Genomic DNA, 23,885 nt, shown 5'->3' with positions numbered 1-23,885 from the left:
ATGTAATCTCTTGGTAAGTGTACTGGGGGTGAGTGATCTCAATAATGTTATTTTTAATAGCTTAGATGAAGTCTCTTTGCTGAGCATGGATTTTTCTGTTCCAGTTTTCTTTTCCAGGTAGGCTCCAGGTCTGTGCTGCGGCTCTGTCTAGGAGTGCTGTTCTTGCCAGGATTGCTATAGCCATGGACTAGGAAGGGGGGCCTCAGTCCATGAGACAGAACCACCATTACCTAGTTGGATGGGTTCGTGTCATCTCCTACCTCTTCACGAAATTTAGAAAAATTCAGACCCGAAAGTGAGGTCATTTTTCCCCTCTAAAAGCTGTTTGAAAATAAAAGTTTAAAGAAAAAGTTTTATAAATGTTTCACAAAAGCCAGGAAATATTGTTTGTTGTCAGTATTCAACAGTTTGCAAGTGCAAGGATCTTGGAGGTCGGTTTTTATCAAGATAATGTTTTTAGGCATGATGGAATTTAATAGATTAAAACAGATGGCTCTTACTTAAAATAGGATGAAAAGGGGTAGTGAGCACAAACAGAACTTTCCATCTGAAACCATCTTGTCTCGCCCAGACAGCCGGCGTCCCTGGCTGGTTGGGGCGTCCACCTGCGGTGGGTGCTGTTGGTGGCGAGCACTGTGCCCGTCCTAGCTCCCGAGTCAGATCCTTAGCATTCTTTGAATATTTGTGTGTTTGTGTGGGGGTGATGTTTTCCTGAGAATGTTGCTAAATCATAGAAATTCCCAGAGTTTCTCACTCTGTAGACTACAGCCAAGTGGTGTGTGCCTTGTAGCAATGAGGTAGAAATTCAGGTTGATGGAAAGACAGATGTTAGTTAGAGAAACGAAACTGCTGGAGGAAATGGTGGCTTCTTTGTCCTCCTTGGTTGCCCAATGAAAATCCACAGTTTACACAGTTTCTCTTCTCCTGCATGCCATCTTCAGGACCCAGGATGAGCTTATATATCCAGGAAATTGGGTTTGAGGGGCTGAGGTCTCCTGATACCTTCAGCTGTACTGAGATGATGATTTTTTTTTTTTTTTTAGTAACTTTGATTTCAATTGATATGTAGTTTCTCCAAAGAAGATATTCATCAGATGCCCTTTCTACATTGTGGCATTGTGCCAAAGGGATCAGATTTTTTTTTTAAGTAGGCTCCATGTCCAGCATGGAGCCCAGTGTGAGGCTTGAACTCATGACCCTGAGATCAAGACCTGAGCCAAGATTAAGAGTTGGATGCTTAACCGGCTGAGCCACCTAGGCACCCCCAGAGGTCTCAGATTTATTTTATTTTTTAAGATTTATTTATTTATTTATTTGACAGAGACACAGCGAGAGAGGGAACACAAGCCAGGGGGAGTGGGAGAGGGAGAAGCAGGCTTCCCACGGAGCAGGGAGCCCAAGGCGGGACTCGATCCCAGGACCCTGGGATCATGACCTGAGTCGAAGGCAGACGCTTAACAACTGAGCCACCCAGGTGCCCCCAGAGGTCTCAGATTTAAACGGAAAGAGTGCCACAACTCTGGCCCCTCAGAGCTTACCTATTAATAAATTTAGTGCAAAATGTGAATCTGCTTGATATCTGTTGCAAAAAATAGTTTATTTGATCTCACCCATTGTTTTAGCTCCTTTTACATAGATCTCTCTATCAAAAGGATCAGCAACAGTTTTAAGTGCCTAAATACATATTCGGCTTAGTTTTGTGAAAATTTTCAAACAAAGACTTCCTCTTTTCTTTGGGAGTGAACAGTATCCAGAAGTAGCCCATCTTTGCGCTTACGGTACACATCTTGTGATTTGTCCATGAAGGGCTATGCTGTGTGTTGTGTTGTTTAAATCACTTAAAGCCTTTAAAGTGTTGCCAAATTCGCCTATTTTTGCTCTGACAAGTACAAGGCATCAGAAAATGAATGGAAGTGAACTCTTCTTCTCACCTTTTCTGCTGACTTCCTTCTGTTCTTTTTCTGGGGAAAGTCAGGGAGCCGTATGCCTAGGCCTGCTCCCGGGAGCCTTTGAAGGCGTCCATCTAGCAACAGCGCTGCATGTGAGCAGGGAGAGGAGGACGATACCCTGACATCAGTCCTTCTTTCTGCACTTGTAGGAAATAGATCAGAACCTCTCAGATGCTCTCAGGATCCCAGAGTGTTGCACTACTCGGAATTAAAACCGAAGCCCAAATTGAATAAGAAATAATTCTTTATCGATTGCTGGTCGTTTGTGGAAAAGGTTTAATTAGATCAGGATACAAAGGGGGCTTATTGGCACTTTCATTAGACTTGTTGACATGGTTATTTTCTTGGTCTCATTTTGCTTGGGAATTTATGATTCTCCCCTGCCTTCCTGCAAGTAGACCAGCAGCACGACTTTGATGCTCAGTAACCATTGCTGTGGTTTTTGGTTTTTGGTTTTTAACTTACACATCATGGCACATGTGCCACGGGGTTTCCAGGCAAAATTTCTGTACAGTGGGAGCTGAGATTTTCCTTCTTCTGTCCTGGGTTATGCCTGTGAGTGTTGTCCCAGCTTTGCTGTGGTCTTTGGGTTGTTTCCTTGTTCTCTGGAGATCTCTGGATGTTAAGTGGCCATTAGATACCTCTCAAGTCCCTTCCCTCCTGGAGCTACCCTGGTTCTGCACCCTGGTGGGCATCTAAATTGGAATTCATCTATGACATAGAATCTTGGATTGCCACCATGTCAGTGTGACTCCCAAATTTGGGGGTGATAATGAGAGCCCACAGGCTGACCCAGTGACCCTCTGTTAGGAGTTACAAGTTGGGGGGAAGAGATAGGTTGGGCATACATTTTTACCCTGAGAACTTTTGAACTGGGGAGTTGAGGAACAGGTTCAGAGTATGGGGAGCCCATGAACCCCTCAATATATATCAAAACTTATATGCATTTTTCTGGGCAAGAGTCTAATAGTTATTAGACTCTCAAAGCGATTTCTGCCCTGGAAACGTGTATAAATCACCAGTCAACAAGAAGATTCTAGTGCTGTCTTACTAGTCTGTGCAGCAGTGTAGTTGAGCGGCTAAAGTTGGAGAATGGCTTAAACCCATGGATGAAGCTCTGAGTGGGGATTATTGGTGGGAGTTGGATCGTCCTTGATGATGAAGGGCAGCCTGGAACTAGTGGGACCCTTGGGGTGGGGGGTTGGTTGTAGCATTGCTGTTTCTGTGTGCTGCGGCCGTCCATTCATCCTTACGTCCACATGCCCAATATGGAGATCAGAAAGGTGACTTGCATCTAGACCCTGCTCTTCTTTTTCTAACATGTGGTAGGGCAGCCGACATTCACTTTTCTGGAGAATAGTGCAAATTAGGATTTGTGGGTTACTTTTCCTGCACACTGCCTCCTATTCCCCACCCCTCTGTTTGCCCATCTTTCCCTCTTTCTCCTTTTCCTTAATATCTGGTGTTTCTCAGGGGTTCCCCGATTCCTTTGAAGGGAGTGAACCCTTGGGCAGGTGTATGTGCTTACACAGGCATGTGCATTTGCCAAGGTGGAGGGACAAGGCCACGGCTTTGACCAGTAAGCTGAGAGGTTTCATATGGAGCAACACCCAGAAGACAGTGTTGTGGAAGGTGAGGCAGTTGATTGAGCCTGAATATGCCCCCAGAGCAAAGATCTCCCCTGAGACCCACAAGCCTCTTGGAGAGAACCTATCTCCGATTGGGGCTTACGTTTCCTCCAGCAGCTCATCTGTGAACAAGCAGTGTGAAAGAGATAAGGTTTTTGTTTCAGAGTGAACATTTTCAGTGATAAGGGAGAGGAAAAAATTTAAGGGCAGGGTTAAGTTTGCATTGTTTGGTTATTGGCAATTGTTACAAAGCCCAGGGTATTCTTTGTTTACCAGCAGCTTGCTTATCAGGTTACTGATACTCAAGCTTGTTTTCCCTCCCTCCCTTCCTTCCTCTCTCTCTTCCTCCTTTCTCCCGCCCTGCCTACATTTTTTTCTTTAAATTTAATTTATTTTTTAAAGTAAACTCTACCCCCCAAATGGGACTCGAACTCACCACCCCGAGATCAGGAGTTGCACGCTCCACCAACTAAGCTGACCAGGTCCCCTTGCAATGTTTTTGTAAGTAGGCAGGAAGGCTTTTAGTTTTCAACTGCCTGGGAATAACTTAAATGTGCCCCCCTCTAGTGGTGTGTTCAGAGCCACTTAGGTGAAGAAAGACCTTTGCACAGCTGAGTTCTTAAAATAAGTACCTTGCGTATGTTCTTTATACACACGCACCAAGGGCTTCTCTACTGAGATCCCCAAACTGTGAATAAACAGAATTTCCATTGGACCAGAAGCATGATTTTTTTTCCTTTAAGAGAGGACCCAATGACATCTGTGGAATAATTTGAAAATTTCTGAAAACATGAAACAGGTGTTTGATTATAAGTTTTCTGACTTAAAAAATGTATGAGATAAATATTATACCCATTTCATTAAAAATTCCTAATTTAGATTTGTGACTATTTCTTAGTTGATTTATTAAGACTTTCTTGTCCCTGGAAAAAGGAACTTTTTGAAAGTGACTGATATTTTTGCTATAATTTTTTTTTTAAACTTTGATCCATCTTCATGGAGTGGCAGGCTCTATTGAACAGGCTGTTGTGAAGAGAAGTAAGGTTTGTGAAGAATTGGAATGATGGAAGACTTCAAAAGGTCATCTTTGGTCGGACAAGGGGAGGAGGAATGTGAAGTAGCGGCCGTGATTTGTAGTCACTTCTCCAGGGCAGATAAGTAAAGATCTTGCCTGCGCTACCTGTCGATCACAAGATTGTGTTTGCTGTTGAGCTGGAGGGATGTGGGAGGCAGTGGAGAGAATCAGCCCCCTTTTCCTCAGGGTGGGGTCATCATTATTAATCCCTGATTCAAATCACTCTTTAACCTTTTAAAAAATTTTATTTATTTATTTTAGAGAGAGAGAGCTTGAGTGGGAAGGGCAGACAGAGAGGGAGAGAGAGAATCTCAAGCAGGCTCCACGCGGCTCAGTCCCAGGACCCTGAGATCACGACCCGAGTCGAAACCAAGAGTTAGACATTCAACTGATTGCACCACCCAGGTGCCCCAAACATTTAAGTTATAGAGACCATTTACATGCCTCTTTCTGAAGTTAAATCCTGGGTATGATCCTTACCTCAGGCCACTGGTGGCCGACTATAGAGAAGAGATTTAGAAAATCGTTTCCAGTGGGGAATTTTGAGCATCTTCTTTCCTGGCTACAGTGGCCAAATACTTTTTCTCGTTGTTGCCATGCTAGATAAGCAGCTCCTGTTTCAGAATGCCTCCATGCCCTCCCCCAGATGCATTCCCATCCAGAGAATGTTGGGGGCTGTACAGAACTCAGGGCTCAGAGTGATTGTCATTTGTTAAAAGATAAATATGGCTGCTGTTGGCTTGGAAGTTCAATGTTATATAAATACACATAGTTAGGGAAGATCAAAGTATCTATGAACTCTTACTTGATCATAAGGGGTAAAATCAGTACCCTAAGAGAAGTTCTAAAAAACAGAGCGTAAGGTTGCACATCACCCCAGTTGGTGCTAAAGCCATCTCGTGATCATGAGGGATGCCAGCCTGAAGACAAAGCCAATGAAGAGAGGGGCAGGACAGAGCCTCACTGAAACACAGAGTAGAAACTCAGAGCAAACTGTGCCTGAAAACCACCCTATTTCTTTATGTTTCAGTTTTGAGTAAATCCCCTTTATTGTCTAATCAGTTTTAGTCAATTAATTTTATTCTTTGGAGTTGATTGCTAGTCAGTTGCCATAATTCGGAAATAGGGGAAGAACTAGGCTATGGGTTAGATGTAATACTGTGATAAAAGGGAGAGGATCTTAAAAGAGGAGCGCCACTCACTCAGGTTTTCTGAGCCCTCCCTCGGCCACTTCAAATCAGATTAAGTTCTTTCCCGTCCACATCTTCTGTGCTTAGAAATGTTGCATATTGGGGCACCCGGTAGCTCAGTCATTAGGCGTCTGCCTTCGGCTCGGGTCATGATCCTCAGGGTCCTGGGATCGAGCCCCGCGTTGGGCTCCCTGCTCCGCGGGAAGCCTGCGTCTCCCTCTCCCACGCCCCCTGCTTGTGTTCCCTCTCTCGCTGTGTCTCTCTCTGTCAAATAAATAAATAGAATTTTTAAAAAAGAAAAAAAGAAATGTTGCATATTAAGTCAGACTGGCTACAATACCATCTTGGATCCCTCATGATTCAGGCTGTAAAAGTGGATTCCCCTGGTCCAAGATACAAGACAGGGTTTGAAAGTTGAGAACATCTTGCACATTTCCCCACAAAGGATTGAGGGATTCCTTTGCCACTGACAGCAGGAGACCTCGTGCGTGTGTTCTCAGGCATGGGAAATGCAGAGCTTGACTATAGACTTTAGTTTTTAAAATTGATAATTGTTTCTTTAAGAGGAAACGTAGACTGTTTTTCAGCCTAAAACAGGAAGAGAATTCCAACACCTGCTAGAACATAAATGAACCTGGAGGACATTATGCTAAGTGAAGTAAGCCAGTTACAAAAGGACAAATAGTGTTGGATTCCATTTATATGAGGCATCAAGGGTAATCAAATTCATAGACAGAAAGGAGAGTGGTGATTGCCAGGGGCTGGGGGAGGGGAACGGAGAGCTAATGTTTAATGGACACAGAGGTTCAGTTTCACAAGGTGATGAAAAGCGTTCTGGAGACGAATGAATGATGATTGATGATGGTTGCTCAACAATATGAATGCACTTCATGCTGTTGAACTGTATACACTTAAAAATGGCTGAAATGGTAAATTTTATGTCTATTTTATCACAATTAAAATAAGTTAAATTAAAAAAAATCAGGAAGAAATGTATTAGCTGGTCATTGGCTCTTAGATCAGGGGATAGGAAATGGGGTCTCACTTGCTCATTTTGTAGCTCAGGGAACTTGAGGCCAAGCTCACACACCAGCCAGGCAGCCCTGGGTGTGAGTCCTGGCTCCATGTGGGGGCAGTGTGACTCGGAGTACGATACTAACCCGTCTTAGCCCCAGATTCCTTATAAGGAAAATAGACCATTCTACTGTTTCTTGAGTTTTACATTTTATTTGAGATTCTACATGTAAGTGATGTCTGGCTTGCTTAACATGATGACCTCCAGATTCATCCGTGTTGTCATAAGTGGCAGGATTTCCTTCTTTTTTATGGCTGAATAATATTCCATTATTATTATTTGTGTGTGTGTATACATGCATACACATATCATATTTTCTTTATCCATTCATTCATCAGTGGACACTTAGGTCATTCCTGCATCTTGTCTATTGTGAACAATGCTGCAGTGAACTCAAGGGTGCAGCTATCCGAGATAATGATTTCATTTCCTTTGGGTATATACCCAGAAGTGGGATTGCTGAAGCAGAGGGTAGTTCTGCTGTTAATTTTTGAGGAGCCTGGGCACTGTTTTCCAGGTGGCTGCACTGATGTACATTCCCACCCACAGTGCACATGGGTTCCCTTTGTCCCACATCCTCTCAACACTTACTGCCCTTTGTCTTTTTGATTCTAGCCGTTCGGACAGGTGTGAGGTGATGGTATCTCCTTGTGGCTTTGGTTTGCATTGCCCTAATGGTCAGCCCTCAGTGAGGGCTTTGGGATTTTAAAGCTCCCAGGCAAGTACCATGTGCAAACAAGTTCAGGGACCGCGGCCCTAGACCGGCTCCTCTCTTCGTGTCTCAGCCTGGGACTCCTGTCACTGCTGCCACCACACTCATGCCACCTATGGCCTGTCCCAAGGCCCCACTTGTGGAGGAGCCCTTTGGGAGGGGTCTTCTGTCTCCCCGCCAACCCGAGGCTGTGAGCCGAGGCTGGGCCAGGGGTCAGCAGCTGAAGGATCCTTTCCCCCTATGCGTGGTTGTCTGACCAGAACCCCTGGGGGGCTTGTTAAAACTTACCTGACTGGCCCTACCTTCACGGCTTCTGACTCAGCAGGGCTTCTAACAAGTTCCCCCGTGACCCCGTTGCCAAGGGTCCTGGAGCGCACTTTGAGAACCACTGGCCTGTTGAGCAAATCTGCAAATTAGGGAGATGTGTTGCAGGAGGAATGGTGCTCCTGAGGGTTGAAAGAGTATTTGCCTAAATACATTGCCAAGCATTTGCCAAGTACACAGCCTTCTTTCTGGCTTTAATCATACATAGGCTTTCTAAATCACACGTAATTGCACGTCCTTTAAGTAACTTTTGACCGACTTTGGTTTTCTCTTTGCAGTGATTTTCCTTAAACTCCTGAAGGGAGGGTGGGTGGGGCGGGAGAGATTGTATTTCTTTTTTTAAAGAAGGACTTATTGGTTATTAGCAGAGCTGCCTTCTAACTACTTGATTCCGTAAGCATGACTGTAAGAGCCTCTTCAGCTGCCCCCGCCCCCCAACCCCCTGCCCCGGGTTGAGTCCGGGGCTCTGAATAGGTGTGTGCAGATCCTCTGGTCACCTGTTATCACTGCTGATCCACTCTTACCTCCCTCGACTCACCTGAGGCCACATTAGTGAGCCAGGACCTGGTCTGTCTTGTCACAGGCAAGTTTTCAGAGTGGTGGTTTGATCAGTGCCTGGATGTTACTCCCCAGATAAGCCTACAAGGGGAAGCACATCTCAAGTGTCCGTGACCTTGAATGGTCTTTCTGGTGGGGTGGTTGGATCTGTGCTCTTGTCACCTCAGGTATGTGTCAAGCCTGCCGTCCATTCCGCACTGGACACAGGTGCTTAGAAAAATTCCTTACCGAAGGGCTTTCGGGATTTACAAGTTCTTGCTGTTTCTGTGACCTTGTGTGGTTTCTGGTTTCACAGAAGGCTTTGTTTCTCGGTTCTTGCCGCTGCATTCAGCCCTGCCCTGTAATCCCCGGGCGCCAGGGAGGGCTGTGGTCTGTTTCCCCGGGTGAGCTTAGATACCGTGTCAGCCCACGTGTGTCACCGCAGCGGGCAGGGGGTGGGGGGGGGGGGAGGGTTCGGAAGCATACTCAATGCCTAATCACCGCCTGCATTTGAATTTTGCACTTGTCCCAAATGTGGTCATTCCTTCTAGCTGCTCGCTGTGGTTTGCTTTCAGTGGGCCATCCCTTAATTCATGTGACCCTGGCACTTGGTAGAGTAGATGTGTGTGCTTTCCAAGTTTAAAGTGTAGGTGCTGTTAGTTATAACCTTCCAAAGAGGGAAGAACTTGCCTTGAATTGATTTCAGGGTTTGGGAGTTTGGGGGAGGTGGCGGGAAGGTGAGGCACAGGGGAGACCCTTAAGAAATAAGGCGTTGGCCAAGGACCTTCTAGCCTATATCAGGAGGCTTAGTGTCCTATCCGAGGAAGGAATGGTGATCAAAGGGGAATCTCAAGGGTGCAGGTGGCTTTAGCCTCCCAGACTGCATGTCAGTGATAGAGCAGCTAACGAGTGATATACATTGAGGGGGCTGGCCAAAGTCATGGTGGACACCATGACTGTTGCAGGGGCGAGGCAAGCACGTCCTGACAGCTAATGGAGGGACTGGCATTTTAGCCTAAGGAAAAGAGAAGAACACAGATGCAAGACAGAGCTGCAGACGGTCTCCCTGGAGGTTGAGAGACGTAGCTTGGAGCCGTTGCATTATTTTTCTGAAAAGTAGCATATGTTCACTGGTAGGGTCCCACGTAGAGGTTGTTACAGTAGGACCTAGATGGATATACTGGGAAATAGGGGAGAGGAGAGCAGACCCTTGTAGTACAAAGACCTGTAGATGCTATTATCCTCATTTCGGTATGTGTGTGGGCTGGGGATGGGAGGGCTATTTTCGTTTATTGAGCACCTGCTACATACCAGGTGGAGTCTTCAGCAGTGACAATGCAGAGCTTAACAAGACCAGGTTCTGGACTAGTCTGTGGGAGGCAGACAGAGCAGAAACGGGGCGATTATACCCCTGACCTGTGAACCCAAGCGGGGACCAGTGGCCAGCACGACCAGTTCTGCCTGCAGGCTCCTACAAGAGGCATCTGCAGGTGGCTCTTGCTCACCACTGTGCTCCATGACCTCGAGTTATCTTAACTCCGATGGGAAACAGAGACCCTGTAAGACTTGTTCGATCTGTCTTTATTGACTTCAGTCGTATTATTTGGAAAACTGAGAGTGGCTGGATACCTGCTGCTCCTTTCTCATGATCCCTGACACTAAACTATAGACTTGGTTTCTTAATTATATTCCTTCATTCCTTTATTTTATTATGCATTCCTATCGGCAGTCATCTGGTGCCACCCTTCCACTTCACAAGTGAGAAGATTGAGACCCAGACAGGGGCTGGGATTTACATTTAGCCAAATAGCGCAGAAGCCCAAGGGGTACAGAGGCTCTCAGACTCTCTAGGCCATAGGCTCCTTGACAATAGGAAGGATACCTTCCAGGCGTGGAGAGTGGGGATGGCCCTGGGCTGGGTGGACATACACTGGTCTCTGATTGGCCATGTGACTCTGGCCAGCTCCCCTGGACCCCTGAGTCTGTTACTTTCAGTGGAGTAAGGAAGTGAGGCTGTCCCCTTCTGAATAAGTATTTTCTTGCACATCTGTCCTGCATGGAGCCACCTTCCCAGGGACCGAGTAACAGCTTGGTAGTGGCCCTACAGTGGGAGCTCCCAGAGCCATGTGTTGGATTCCTGGTGGTGACCTTTTCTGTGTGATTTCCAGTGACTGATCACTGTAGCATCTCTGTAAGCTACCATATGGGTAGTTCTCAGTCTTTTGAAAACAATGGAAAAACCCACCAGCGGCCCCAAACCAGCTGTCTTTCTGCTGATGAATAGATAGCAAACCGTGAGGAGCAGAAGAGTAGTTTCTTGTAAGTGCTCCGGGAGTGCATAATACATTTTAAATAAGATTAAAAATTATGTATTATCCTTACATACGAGCATCACTGTCAGATAATTGAGCATGAGAGCATTCAGCGGTGTGTGCTAGGTACGAAGTAGTAACATCAATTCAGTGTTCAGTACATCTACTTTGTTCAAGAACAATGTATTCAAGGTCAGTGTATTTTGGCTGTGCTACAGGGTTCTGGAAATTCCCGGGAGAATAAGTTTTTTGTCTGTTATGTAATCCAGCACATGTGAATGTGTAGAAGCACCCCATGTTTAGTAATGAGTTGTAAAATGCAATTGATTCTAAAATTTAGCTTTTTAAAATTTGGACTGATTTAAAAAAAATACCTCTTAAGATTTAGGGTAGACTTTTGCTTATTTTATTTCATCCATTCAAGAAATAGTTACAAAGGACTTCTGTATGCTAGGTACCAGCACTTCCAAAATATTAGTGTCTTTATTTGATCCTCAACCTCATTAGGTAAATTACCTCTATGCCCATTTTACAGGTGAAGAAACTGAGCCACAGGGAGGTTAAGGTAAGTTGCTCAAGTGACACAGCTCCTTAGAGGTCTTGACTACTTTTTAAGTTTCGCATAACCCGTGTGAAGTTTTATCATCTTGAGCGACACATCTCGGAATCTTTCCTGAGGCAGAACTCCCATTAAAAAAACACCAGCCCTGGGGCGCCTGGGTGGCTCAGATGGTTAAGCGTCTGCCTTCAGCTCAGGTCCTGATCTCCAGGTCCTGGGCTCAAGCCCCACGTGGGGCTCCCTGCTCAGTGGAGCGTCTGCTTCTCCCTCTCCCTCTGCCTCTCCCCTACTTGTGCTCTCTCTGTCTCTCTTCCTCTCAAATGAATAAATAAAATCTTTAAAAAAGTTCAAAAAATTCGGAAAAAAAACATAAAATAAATAAAAAAACACCAGCCCTTTTGCTGGAGTCAGATACGGTGATAACATAGCAGCCAACGAGGTGGGCTTGTTTATGGAGGAGGACGACCTCCATGGGAGCTGAGGCTGGGACTGCAGCCTTCCCTCCGGTAGCAGCAGCACGTGAGCAGGCTGCCCATTGTTGTCTTTGGGTTGTGCTGGCAGAACAGAGGTGAAGGTGGACAGAGAGAACCCCAGCAAAGAAAAGTCAGAGATGAGTTAATGAGCAGTGGAATTTTCCTGCCAGGCCCCAGTGGGCAAGACTACGTGGGGCATCTGGAGTTCCCTGTTCTGTTGTGATCATTAAAACGCTCACCGAGCCCTCTGGCTTGGGGAATGTCCTGCTGTTGTAGGGACCTGCATGCAGCTTTATGGGGCTGTCATCTGGAGAGTCCTGCCCCAGAGGACAGCCTCCAGATGGGAGGTGCAGTGGGCTCTGTGCAAAAGACATACCTTCATCCACTTTAATGCCATCTGTTCAAAGTTAGTGGCCAAGAATGGAGCCAGTGGATGTTTTTCTCTATGTAGCAACAACAAGCATTCGTATTTATTGAATATCTGTCTCTGCGTGTCAGATGCTATTCTAGGTGTTTTGCAGTGTATTCTCTGATTTAATAATTCTGGACAGTGTGAATTAATACAATCAGACTAGGTGAATATGTAACCTACTTGATAGAATTCTTTTAAGTACCTTGAGTTTCATAATTTCCTATTTACAGGTGAAATTAACATGCTAATTACAAATCATCCCTCACTATTCACTCAGGCAGGTTAGCTCCTGAAGGATCCCCTTAAGGTTTAGATGAATAACTTAATTGAATTGCTTAATATATTTGAAATTAATAACACTGCATTTCTTTTTAATTATATAATCTAGATAACAAGGAATAACTCTAATACGAAATGTGTAGGACATATTTATGGAAAATCCACACGATCTTACTGAGAAATACAGAAAAGAAGATTGAAATAAGACGAAATGTAATTTTTCGTAGATGGGAAGCTAGACTATTACCAATGTCACTCTTTCCCAGTTGGATTTATAATTTAAAAACCACTTTCTTGGGGTGCCTGGGTGGCTCATTCGTTAAGCGTCTGCCTTCGGCTCAGGTCATGATCCCAGGGTCCTCGGATCAAGCCCCATATTGGGCTCTCTGCTCAGCGGGAAGCCTGCTTCTCCCTCTCCCACTCCCTCTGCTTGTGTTCCCTCTCTTGCTGTGTCTCTCTGTCAAATAAATAAATAAATAAATAAATAAATAAATAAGAATCTTAAAAAAAATAAAAACCACTTTCTTGCATCTGCAATTTGTTGGACCTTGATAAAATGATTCTAAAGTTTATCTGGAAGCTTCAATAGGTGAGACACATTTTAAAAAATTTTTGGAAAAAAGGAATCAATTGGGGTTGGGGTATGGAGGGGGCTTGTCTAATCACTTTTGCTAGAATTAAATGTCCCCTCAAAATTACTAATGTTGCACTTCAGGTTACATTTAAATCCATTAGAAGATTTCGCCTTTTTTAAAAAAAGATTTATTTACTTGAGAGAGAGAGAGAGAGAGAGAGTGAGCAAGCTCATGAGTGGGGGGAGGGGCTGAGGGAGGGAGAGAGAGAATCTCAAGCAGACTCCGAGCTGAGCATGGAGCTGGACACCTGGCTCAATCCCAGGAGCTGAGATCCCAGGACCCTGAGATTCAGACCTGAGCCAAAATCAAGAGTCGGACACTTAACTGACTGAGCCACCCGGGCACCCCAGAAGATTCCACCTTTTAAGGAGCACTACCGAATAACTGGCGAAGACTCTGCTTAGGACATGTAGAACCCAGTTTCTCTGTTTCAGCTTAGATTTACTTAGCTGGACTTTTGTAAAGTAGTAGTTGGCTACATTTTTACTGTTTATCAAATCCTTTTTGAAGAGAAATAATGAGTTATCACATTTAATCTGCCTTGGTAAATTAATAGTATAAACCAGATTGTAGAACAAATATTTAAACTGCTTGGAACTTTGCATACCTCACAGATTTTATAACTCCTATTTGCATATGCACCTCATGTGTGCCTTGTTTGTGGAAGAGTGCCCTGCGCTACCCTTGTGTCAGATGCAGAGGCCATATTGGGTCTATTTCCTGTCTTTGTCGACTTGATGGTTTATACGGACCACTTTGGGATATTGCAAAGGCAGGGGAGACAGGTTCAGCGTTTCTCAAACTCTGAAATTCACAGAGCATCTTTTCATGCACTGGCCAAGTGAAAGGCTGATTACTATATTCCCTTCCTGTGTCTGTTTTAACCAGCATTTTCCATACCTACGTAAGCAAATAACTTTCTTGTTAATATACAGAATTCCTTGAAAGACTTGAGTTTTGGGATTCCCTGATCTACTCCCCTTTCAAAGAAGGAACAATTCAGTGACAGATTTGGATAAAAACCCGAATCTGTGAATTTGGGGAGGGTATGAGAGGAAGTAACTTTTTTTTTTTTACCCAGTTGAATTATGTAGAAAACACATCCCATTTTAATCACAGCTGATAGAAATCTAAATTTGTGTGTTGTGATTGATTGATTTTTTTATAATGAGAATACATTTTTAAATGTCTGTAGCATAAAGCCATTCCTCCTTCACCCATCCAATTCACCATCCCTCTCCCCCTCAAGTCTTTGTCACAAATAACTTTGAAAATATTCTCTCATTTACATCATGTATACACATATTCTAATCTACAGTTTTAAACTATAATATACAGTTTTAATGGGATCAATCTTTGCATAGATCTTCACCTTTTTTCAGCTTAATGTACCTTGATTATTATTCACTGTCAGTACATGTGGATCTACCTTGTTATTTTTAACCATTGCATAATGGTAGAATGATGGGCAAAATTTCTTTAATCACTTGAAATTAGTCACTTAGATTGTTTATAGTTTTTTAGTATTTACAAATAACCCTGCCATAACCATGTCTTGGGTATGCATTCTTTTAGTTTAAAATAGTCTCATTTCTTCAGAGAGTTGCTCAGTAATCGACTTAGAAATTCTTTTGTGCTAATTGCTATGATTGCTTATTTTTTGAGTTCTTCCTTTATTGTTTTCATAGTATATAATCTAAGCTATTATAGCAGAAACAGACCTTTTGCTACAAATGCAATTTAGCTTAAAGATGGGATTTCTAAATAGAGACTTAAAAATTAACCTCTTTGGAGCTGTGACGTCTTGATGAGGTGGTAGGGCACAGGCAGAATACATTCTACACCTAGATGGCTGACATCAGGAAAAGAAGCTGTTTGTCTGCCTAGGCTGCTGGAGGATGGCAAATTAACTTACTTGTTGTTGAAAGGCCTTTTGCCCACTAAACTTTTTTTTTTAATTTGAGATAATTATAGATTCACATGTGGTTAGAATAATAGATCTCTGTGCACATTTTCCCCAATAGTAATATTTTGTGAAACTATGTTACAGTATCAAAAGCAGGATATTGACATGGTTACAGTCAAGATACAAAACATTTTCATCACACAGGTGAACCTCCTATTGCCCTTTTATAGCCATATCTCCTTCCTTCCACCTCTGCCCACTCCTAAATCTTAGTTACAAATAATCTCTCCATCTCTAAAACGTCATTTTAAGAATGTTCTTTAAATGGAATTATACAGTAGGTAACCTTTGGGGATTGGCTTTTTTCCCCCTCAGACTAATTCCCCATAGATTCATCTAGGTTGTTGCATATTCCTTTTTACTCCTGAACAGTATCCCATGGTAGGGATGTACCACTGTTTAACCATTCGCCGCATGAAGAACATCTGGATTGTTTCCAGTTTTTGGCTGTTAAAAAGTTGCTATAAACATTCATGTACAGGTTTTTGTGTGAATGTAAGTTTTTATTTCTCTGGGGAAAATGTTCAGGAGTGCAATTACTAGGTAAAATACTAGATACATGCTTAATTTTTTAAGAAACTGCCAAACTGTTTTTCAGATTGGCTGTTCTATTTTATATAACCAGCAATGTAGGAATGACCCAGCTTCTCCACATCCTTGCCAGCATTTGGTGTCACCACTGTGTTTTATTTTAGCCTATTTTGATAGATGTGGAATGATACCTCATTGTGGTTTTGATTTGCATTTCCCTGATGGCTGATGATGTGGAACATCTTTGCATGAGTTTATTTACTATCTATATATCCTCATTGGTGAAGTATGTGTTCATGTCTTTTGCTGATTTTCTAGTTGGATTGTTTTTTTAATGTTGGGTTTTCAGTGTTCTTTCGGTATTCCAGAGACTGGTCCTTTGTTGGATATATGGTTTATAAATATCTTCTCCCAGTCTGTAGCTTGTCTTTTCATCTTCTTAACAAGATCTTTTGCTGAGTAGAAGTTTTAAGTTTTATTGAATTTTATTTAAATTGGAAAATTTATCAATTTTCCTTTTATGGTCTCACTTTTGATGTCCAGTCTAAGAACTCTGCCTAGCACTAGATCCCTAAGATTTCCTTGTTTTTTTCCTAAAAGATGTATAATGTTATGTTTTACATTTAAGTCCATGATCCATTATGAGTTAATTTTTTTTATAAGGTATGAGACTTAGGTTGAAGTTTTTTTTTGTTTTTGCTTTTTGCATGGGGATGTCTTCTTACTACAGCATCATTTTTAGTAAAATCTATCATTCCTCCATTGAATTGCATTTGCACCTTTGTCAAAAATCAGTCATGCATATATGTGTGGGTCTACTCATTGATCTGCCATATCACACAGTTTTTGATTAATGTAGCTGTATAGTAGATTTTGAAATCAGATAAACTGATGCCTCCCACTTCATCCTTCTTTTTCAAAATTGTTTTAACTATTATACTCCTTTTCCTTTTGATAATGGAATAAACATGTTTACATATTAAAATATCATGCTGGCATTTTGCTAGGAATGGCAGTAAATCTGTATATCAATTGGGGGAGGAGAATTGATGTCTTTATGATGTTGAGTCTTTTATTCTTTGAATATGGTGTCTCTCCATATTTTAGTTTCCTTTTTATTTCTTTCATGATCATTTTGTGGTTTTCAAAATGCAAGCCGTGTGTGTGTGTTAGAGTTATATCTAAGTAATTTTTTTTGTTCATTGCTAGTATATGAAGATATACTAGCACATCTTGGTGAATATCACAGCTTGGTGAACTCACTTATTAGTTTTGGGAGGGTTTTTTTTTTATTTTGGTAGAATTTCCTAGGATTTTCTACAGAAACAATACGCCCTCTGCAAATAAGGACAGCTTTCTTTCTTTCTTTCCAATCTGTATGCCTTTTATTTCCTTTTCTTGCCTTATTGCAATGGCTGAATAAGGGTGGTGATAGGAGACTTCTTTGCTTTGCTCAAGATGTTAGGAGGGTTTCTATGTTTGTTTGTTTGTTTTTAACTTAAAGCTAAAATACAACCTTCTAGTTCTTAAAGATAGAGTAAAATGCTTTCCTATTTCAAAACATTTTTCCTGTACTGGATATTTAACAACTGCCTTATCACCATGTGATGGCATTTAATTTTAATCTAGTCTAGAGGAGTTAGTCTATGCTCAGTATACGTAAACTCCTATTGTTTTTATTAGGAACCACTTGATAAATTTTGTGGAGCATACTGCTGCTATTTCCCAGAAAGTACTTTTGTCACAAAGTGAGTTTATATATATTTAAAACCTCTCTCTGTATAAAACTCCTACTTTCTTCCTAGGGTAGAAGTTATTTATATACTGTGTGCACATAGTTTCTGATTGGTCTGTCACATATAATATAGCAGTTAAATTCAATTTTTAAGTATAAAAAGTTTTTCTCCACCTTGGGGATTAGTTTATACATGGTGCAGAGATCTGACATTCTTCTCGTGGCAGTAAACAGAGGAGACCTAGGGGAATCCTGCCCCATTTGGGAGTATAGAATATGTGACCATCTTTTTTTTCTTTTCTTTTTCTTTTACTTCTAGAAAAAACAGTGTCAGGATGAGGTCCCAACCTAGGTGGTCAGAGCTGGCTAAATACAGATGATCCTGCTGAGCAGTTTAGGCCAGTTTAACTCCTACTTGATCACATGCCCTAGTTTAGGGTCTGTTTAGGGTCTAATTTATGGGTTTTTATAATTCTAATTATTTATCATTTAAAACTGCAAGTTTATAACATGTCTGTTTTTTGACGACTCAGATTAAACTGAAAAGAATATGAACACACACACTGTGTGTGCGCGCCCACGTGCGCGCGCATGTGTGCATGTGTGTGTGTATGTGTTTAGAAGAGGGCAAGCAGTTAAACATGGGAAGTAGTTTCTAGTTCCTAGTAGCTTGTAATTTTATGATTACAGTTTTAAAACCCAGTTTTACAACTGAAATTTGCCTTGATTGGTTAGTGTCTTCTGGTAATTAACCTCCAAATCATCAGCATGACATCTTGTTACAAGGAACTGAATCTAATTTTCTTATATCAAGGCTGTTTTTAGAAACAGTACATTGTATATCTACATTGTAGCAAGAATTGAATGTACCCAGGCAGGTACTTGCAGATTCTTTTTGAAGTGTGAGTTTCTTCATCCTTCTTTCTGTCAGATGTTAGTTTCCTATTCTACCATAGCACATGAAAGGTGTGTGAGTGCACAGAATTTGGGAACATCAGGTAATATCTCGACTAGACTATATTCACTGATTTCAGTGCTAGGTGATCCAGAGTTAAAAATAGTGTTCTTATAGGGGAGGGGTCGCAAATTTTACATTTGAATACTAATTATAGGAGGTGGTGTTGATCAGCCCCTTAGGGGCGTGGGCTTTGGGATCCAACAGACCTTGTAGCTCTGAGGAGATTTATAGAACTTGTGTGGCATCCTCATCAGTACATTGGACATAAATAAGTGCCTTTAGAGGTATTTTGAGTCTTGAATTAGATAATGTGGGTAAAGCAGCCTGCTACATTATACTATTAATGTTAATCAGTAACTCATGTTGATTTCCCTTGGAGCTCCTTCTGGCACGATTTGTGCCCCAGGCATGAGGGGAAAGAGGCAGAACGTCCGACCAAGTGAGATGCCCAATAATGGATTTTTTTTTTAAGATTTAATTTATTTGACAGAGAGAGAGAGTACAAACAGGCAGAGTAGGAGAGGGGGAAGGAGCCCAATGCAGGGCTCAGTCCGAGGACCCTGGGATCCTGACCTGAGCCAAAGGCAGATGCTTAACCAACTGAGCCACCCAGGTGTCCCCCAATAATGGATCTTTGTTGTAAATCTGGAATGTGGATATTGGGTGTCCTTAAAATAAAGTGCACTTACATGACCACTAGCTGGGCTGTGTGTACTGAAAGTGTGGGTTGGCAGTAGCTGCCTAATCTAATTATGGATGGTTTCTCAGTGTCCCCAGCCTTCTAGCTGCTGCCCATATCCCCTGCAGACCCTGCTTCTCTCACTCTTTCCTTTCTGTGCCTGGTCTATGGTTGCCCAGAAATCCCAAGCACTTGTAGGCTTCAGCACGTACAGCCTCCTTAATCAGGTATCCAAAGCAAGCTGCTGAGGTCTGTGGCTGAGTGTCAGAGTTTTCAGCAAACGACCTTAGTACAGGTTGTGTTCATTGCAGCCACGTGGGGGTCGCACCTGTTTAAGGCCAGGAGAAGTAGAACAAGGTGAGGGAATCTTAAAGGCGTAACCTGGTTTCTTTGGCTCATCTGATGAGACTGAGGATAATTATCATTGTTGTAAAGAGTTCTTCAGTTTGTTAGCCGTAGATTTTTTTTTTCTTTGATAACGAAGAAGGAGAAAAACCCTGTTAACCATTATGAACAGATCACCCACTTGAAAGAAAGCTGCTCATTGCAGGAAAGCACCCAGGTGTTAGTGTGTGGGACCTGAGAACATGGGCGATCTCCATGTTGACTTTTTAATACAGCGAGAAACCCCTCTCTTTTATTTGTGTTGGGGCAAAAAAAAAAAAAAAATCTAGGTTTATGTGTATATCGTCCCTCATGGGACTTGTTTAGAATGGTCTGGGGAGGACATTGTTCTCAGGCCATGTCCCCAGTCCCGGGACGAATGTGAACACTTTCTTTGTTGCCATCCTAATCTTCTCCTAAGTCATGGAGAGTTGATCCTGACTTGGGCATTCCTTCCCTCTCTCACCCACTTGAGGATTGCTCAGAGACCAGGTTCCGGATTGAAATGGCACTATTTCTGGTTGTTGATGACATCCCCTAAGCCTGCAATGCAGTTTAAATATCCACAAGAGTGCCCGGGATCCATCAGCACCCGTTCGGACTTGGTCATGGGACCTGGGAGTGGAGGTTGCTGGGTAGAGCATCCCTTTCCTGGCTCCTCAGCAGTGGGACTCCAGCATGATGTGGGTACACAGGTCTCTCGGTTTTCTGCCCTTTCCTGAGCCAGTCTGGCCTGCAGAATAGAATTAAGTCACTGTCCACACATCTCCTTGCTAACCTGACTTTTCGGCATGGCTATATTCAGGGCTTGGGTAGAAAGTGCCCCCGCAGCTTTCCCAAATAAAACACCTTCAAACAAATACAAACACTGTTACTCCCAAAACCACCCACCTCAAAATTGTGAAATTTTCAGGTTGGCTAAATCCGAGAGAAGGTGCAGGAATATGAGCAAATGCAAAATGTAGCTAGAGAGGTTTGCCTTTCACAATCCAAATTAAAAGTAATGTAGCCCTCCCCCAAACACACACACCTTTACTAGAATCCTTGAACCCTTAGAAAGAGGATATCAAGGATATTATACTGGCTGATCCTGAAAAAGATGATCACTCACACTCATTCCAGGTACACTTCTTTTTTTTTCTAAATTTTTTATTGTTATGTTAATCACCATACATTACATCATTAGTTTTTGATGTAGTGTTCCATGATTCATTGTTTGTGTGTAACACCCAGTGCTCCACGCAGAATGCGCCCTCTTTAATACCCATCACCTGGCTAACCCGTCCCCCCACCCCCTCCCCTCTAGAACCCTCAGTTTGACTCCAGGTACACTTCTAACTAAAATGAGTTCTGCATTAGAAGCACTCTGTGGAAACTCCCAGAAGCCTCAGCTTAGAAGGAAAGAATTGGAATACTCAGCTGGTAGTTTCTGGTCGGGGTATATCTCTGGTTTTTGAATGGGGGGCACGTTCTTTTGTGCGTGTGCCCAAGGGGCCATTTATGGCATGAGAACGTGTCATTTGAAGAGGCCTAAAGGAGGCAAAGGAGAGATGGGAATGATTCTCAGGGCTGCATCTTTGTGAGGGAGAGTGGGGGTCTCAGTTTGCATGCTGCACTCCATGATAGATTTGCCTCTGGGTCCTCCACAGTCCAATGATGGCCAGGGGATTTTTCCCCCCGCTTCTCTGGTGTTTTCCTTTTGGTAACTGGATTAGTGATCACCGTATGTCAGTGAAGAATGCTGGGGTGACCTGCACATGCCCGTGCTATATCGAGGGGCTCTGTGCAGAGCAAATGTTTGATATGCCCTCCGAAGGGCCGAATGTTCATCTGAAAGCATCAGATGTATGCTACTTGCAGATTTATTTTTTTTTTTAAAGATTTTATTTATTTGAAAGAGACAGCAAGAGCAGGAGGGGAGCAGGGAGCCTGACTCGGGACTTGATCTCAAGACCCTGGGATCATGACCTGAGCTGAAGTGAGACACTTAACCGACTGAGCCACCCAGGTGCCCAGATTTATTTATTTTTTATTAAGATTTTACTTATTTCAGAGGGGGAGAGAGAGAGATGGAGGGAGTGAGAGAGAGAAAGTATAAGTATAAGTGGGGGGAGGAACAGAAGGAGAAGCAGACTCCATGCTGAGCAGGGAACCCAACATGGGGCTCAATCCCAGGACCCTGGGATCATGACCTGAGCCGAAGGCAGGCGCTTAACCGACTGAGCCACCCAGGAGCCCTGTGCCACCTGCAGAGTTAGAAAGGAACCTGCTCATGTGCATGGATGCTGTGGTTGCCCTAATTCCAGAGCTCCAAGGAGAGGAGTGTCTAGGACATGGAAGATGTTAGACTCGGAAGTGCAGGTATTTCTCTGGGGTGGGGGTGGGGGGTGGAGATAGTCCCTGTGTCAGGAGCTGGGGCCAGTGAAAGGTCAGAGGGAAGTTCTCTTGTCTTCTACATCACAGACTCTCTTCCTGTTCTCTGGGCCCTGTCACACCCTACGTGCTTCTACTGAGAGATGCTAGGGTCTGCTTACATATAACGTACACCCTTCCATGAAAGGATTTCTCAGGTGTTTATCGAATGCCGGTCTCCCTCCGCAGGGGCATCTTTTGCCTGGTTGCACGTACGTAATGATGGCAGCTTTGCAGTTTGGGTAATTCTTCCAACTGTGTGTTTACCGCTCGGCCTTGCTTGGGGCTCCCTGAGGATGCCCCCGGTTGGCACTGAGCCCTGACAGCTCGGGGAGGGTGGTGGGGGACTGTCCTCTCTTCTGCACTCCGGTGGGTGAGTCAGCTCAGGGTGGAGGCTATGCAGGAGCAGCTCCCATAATCTTTGCATAATACACATTTTCTCTCTCCTTTTCTCTTTTTGGCCTGATATCTTCATGGTTTGGGGCAGGGCGGTAGGCTTCCTGCTTATTCTCTGTGGTTTCTCAGCAGTAACTTCTAGCATCTATTTCAGTTAATGAAAGCAGTTGAATTTTTGTGCGCAGTAATCAGTTACATGTTATTTTTTCTAACTTTTAACTTAGAAACTAGTTTTAACGTGGCTTCTTGCCTGCTTCCTTGCTTACTCTCCAAGTCTCTAAAGGTAGACCATGGTGATAACAGAAGAGAACACGTGAGCTCATGGCTTACTTTTTCCAGTTCACTTTCCTGTTCATTTACCTTTCTGTAAAATGGAAAGACAAACAAGCAAACCCTTAAGGCTAACTCAGATCACCACTGCCAACTTCTTTCTTTGTGCGTAAGTAGTTACATTATTTCTAGGTTATGCCTTCTTTATTTATCTTTCAAAGAAAAAAAAAGTCCCTCACACTATTTACAAGAACGCATTGTTCTAGGCCTGTATGATTGCGTCTCTGACGCTTTCTTCCATTTGGAACCATGGGGGCGATAAGGTTGATGTTAGCTGGCTAGCCTTTTTTTTTTTTTTAAACGACAAAAAACCATAGTCTTAATTTATACCATGATCATTTTCATTACGTATATAGTGTGTTTCTCAGAAAACTCAAATGTCACAATTCCAGATTCTGTGATTGACGTCTCATGTTCTCCCTTCCTCTGTCCATCACCTCCCTGCTCCTGACTTCTGGTCCTTTCCTTGGAGGAGGTAGTTTTCTTCCATTTGAATATTAAAAATTCCATGCCATACAGAGAAGGTGACATGTCATTTCTTAAATGTAATTACATGCAACTGTGACTTTTGAAGTGCACCTTTAAAATTAGGCCATTGAACTTTTTCTATGCGGGAGGGGCTGTACAAATTGGATGATGATCTTACAGTTTAATAAGGAAAAAAATAAATAAACCAGGCTGCACAGGGCATGTGTTCTTAAATCCTGTGACCAGGGTGGGTAACCCAGGGGTTCTTTCATGGCCTTAGGAGGGTTGTGTCTGCTTAATGAGGCAGAGTTTCTGGAGGGAGATGGTCAGAGAAGGGGCTCCTGGGGCTCAGAGGAAAAAAGAAAGTTCAGACACTGAAAATAGCCCAGATTTGCTTTGGGTATACTCCATCTGCCAACATTTAATATCTGTGACTTAGCCAGAGGGAATGCATATTAACTGTTCAGTTTCTGTGGCGAGACTTTGCCCCCCTGAGGATGCTCTGTGAAGGAACCAGTGGCTCTGTTCCACTTGTGTTGGGGAAGGGGCTGGGACAGGGGATGGAAGGCAGGAAGTAGCAGGAGTGCAGGGGGCATCCTGCTTGGTACTGTTCCAGGTGGCCAAGCATATCTGGCATTTTGGGGTGCTGGTTGTGCTGTGATGCTGTGGGTCTGAGTACCAGGGGGGTGCAACATAGAGTGAAGAGGGCACTTGGGTGACCTGTGTCCTTGCCTAGAAAGGTCATCAGATTTTTTGTTTAAAAGAAGCGGGGGAGGAGAGGGGGGAATGCCTGTGTGGCTCAGTCAGTTAAGTGACTAACTCTTGATATTGGCTCATGAGGTCATGATCTCATCGGTCGTGAGGTC

At 43.2% G+C, this 23,885-nt stretch overlaps 1 protein-coding gene across 2 annotated transcripts in view; it reads left to right on the top strand.

Moving 5' to 3' along the window:
• The window catches only part of IGF1R (insulin like growth factor 1 receptor), a 291,314-nt gene that overhangs the window by 110,905 nt on the left and 156,524 nt on the right, over positions 1–23,885 (top strand). Inside the window, exon 1 of one of the 2 annotated variants that reach the window (XM_025892943.2) lies at positions 21,927–22,037. The exons of the other annotated variant lie outside the window; for it this stretch is intronic. Within the exon in view, the coding sequence (XP_025748728.1) occupies positions 21,995–22,037 (43 nt within the window). The 5' untranslated portion in view covers positions 21,927–21,994. Of the gene's footprint in view, positions 1–21,926; positions 22,038–23,885 lie in introns of those variants that run through there. 2 annotated transcript variants of the gene reach the window in all.

This window comes from Callorhinus ursinus, unplaced genomic scaffold (genome assembly GCF_003265705.2).
Source record: "Callorhinus ursinus isolate GAN/ISIS: 27379988/994484 unplaced genomic scaffold, GSC_fseal_2.0 scaffold47, whole genome shotgun sequence".
In the NCBI taxonomy this organism is placed as follows: Eukaryota; Metazoa; Chordata; class Mammalia; order Carnivora; family Otariidae; genus Callorhinus; species Callorhinus ursinus.
This window is presented reverse-complemented; position numbering and strand designations above follow the sequence as displayed.